The sequence below is a fragment of the Austrofundulus limnaeus genome, unplaced genomic scaffold (assembly GCF_001266775.1).
Source record: "Austrofundulus limnaeus strain Quisiro unplaced genomic scaffold, Austrofundulus_limnaeus-1.0 Scaffold1599, whole genome shotgun sequence".
NCBI lineage: Eukaryota > Metazoa > Chordata > Actinopteri > Cyprinodontiformes > Rivulidae > Austrofundulus > Austrofundulus limnaeus.
The window spans coordinates 30,513-31,900 of NW_013954001.1; the positions used below are offsets into that span (position 1 = coordinate 30,513).

At 46.0% G+C, this 1,388-nt stretch overlaps 1 protein-coding gene across 1 annotated transcript in view; it reads left to right on the forward strand.

The window, feature by feature from the left end:
• The window catches only part of plekho1b (pleckstrin homology domain containing, family O member 1b), a gene marked incomplete in the record, with an annotated part of 22,949 nt that overhangs the window by 10,588 nt on the left and 10,973 nt on the right, over positions 1 to 1,388 (forward strand). The window contains 1 exon segment of the mRNA XM_014033010.1: positions 1,049 to 1,189. Within this exon segment, the coding sequence (XP_013888464.1) occupies positions 1,049 to 1,189 (141 nt within the window).

Here is a 1,388-nt window from a genome sequence, read left to right on the forward strand (position 1 = left end):
GTCTGACAGGAAGTCTTTGACAGGAAGTCTTTGACAGGAAGCCTGACAGGAAGTCTTTGACAGGAAGTCTGACAGGAAGTCTTTGACAGGAAGTCTTTGACAGGAAGCCTGACAGGAAGTCTTTGACAGGAAGTCTGACAGGAAGTCTTTGACAGGAAGTCTTTGACAGGAAGCCTGACAGGAAGTCTTTGACAGGAAGTCTGACAGGAAGTCTTTGACAGGAAGTCTTTGACAGGAAGCCTGACAGGAAGTCTTTGACAGGAAGTCTGACAGGACGTCTCTGACAGGAAGTCTCTGACAGGAAGTCTTTGACAGGAAGTCTTTGACAGGAAGCCTGACAGGAAGTCTTTGACAGGAAGTCTGACAGGAAGTCTCTGACAGGAAGTCTGACAGGAAGTCTCTGACAGGAAGTCTTTGACAGGAAGTCTCTGACAGGAAGTCTGACAGGAAGTCTTTGACAGGAAGTCTCTGACAGGAAGTCTCTGACAGGAAGTCTCTGACAGGAAGTCTGACAGGACGTCTCTGACAGGAAGTCTTTGACAGGAAGTCTTTGACAGGAAGTCTCTGACAGGAAGTCTCCGTGGACCAGGACACACCAGATATCACAGAACGTCAGATGATGGGTCTGTGGGTCAGAACAAAGACCTGGAGGATCAGATCAATTCTGAGTCCTGGACAAACTAAAATCTGTCTGGACCAGGTGAGACAGGTGTGAGGTAGGTGTGGCCTCCCTCCCAGGAAGTCTCAGTTTAACGCTGCTTAATAATGGATGCTGTTTCCATGGAGACGGACTCTGTTCTGACCCAGCAGAACCCGCTTTAGTGGTTTTCTGATGGACAGAATCAGCTTCTGAGGCTCCAAACACCTGAGAAACACCTGGTGTGGATTCTTCAACAGTTTCACAGAATGAAGAGGGGAAAGGGGCGGGGCTGTTCTCTTTGATCATGTGTCTTTTAAGTCAAAATAATAAATAATAAATACAGGTTCTGCTCTTTTACTCAACATGTGAGTTCTGTGTTCTGACCTGTTTTCTGACCTGTGTGTGCAGGTGAAGGAGCTGGGTCGGGCCGATGAGGTCCTGGACCTGTCTGACTATGAGCGCTGCGAAGAGATCAGAAAGAACAAGAGCCGCAGCAAAAAGAACCACAGCAAGTTCAGACTGCAGCGCTGCAGCTCACCTGGCAACACGGTACACCTGTTTATACACCTGTATAAACACATGTAAACACTTGTATATACACCTGTATAAACACATGTAAACACTTGTATAGACACCTGTATAAACACATGTAAACACTTGTATATACACCTGTATAAACACATGTAAACACTTGTATATACACCTGTATAAACACATGTAAACACTTGTATAGACACCTGTATAAACA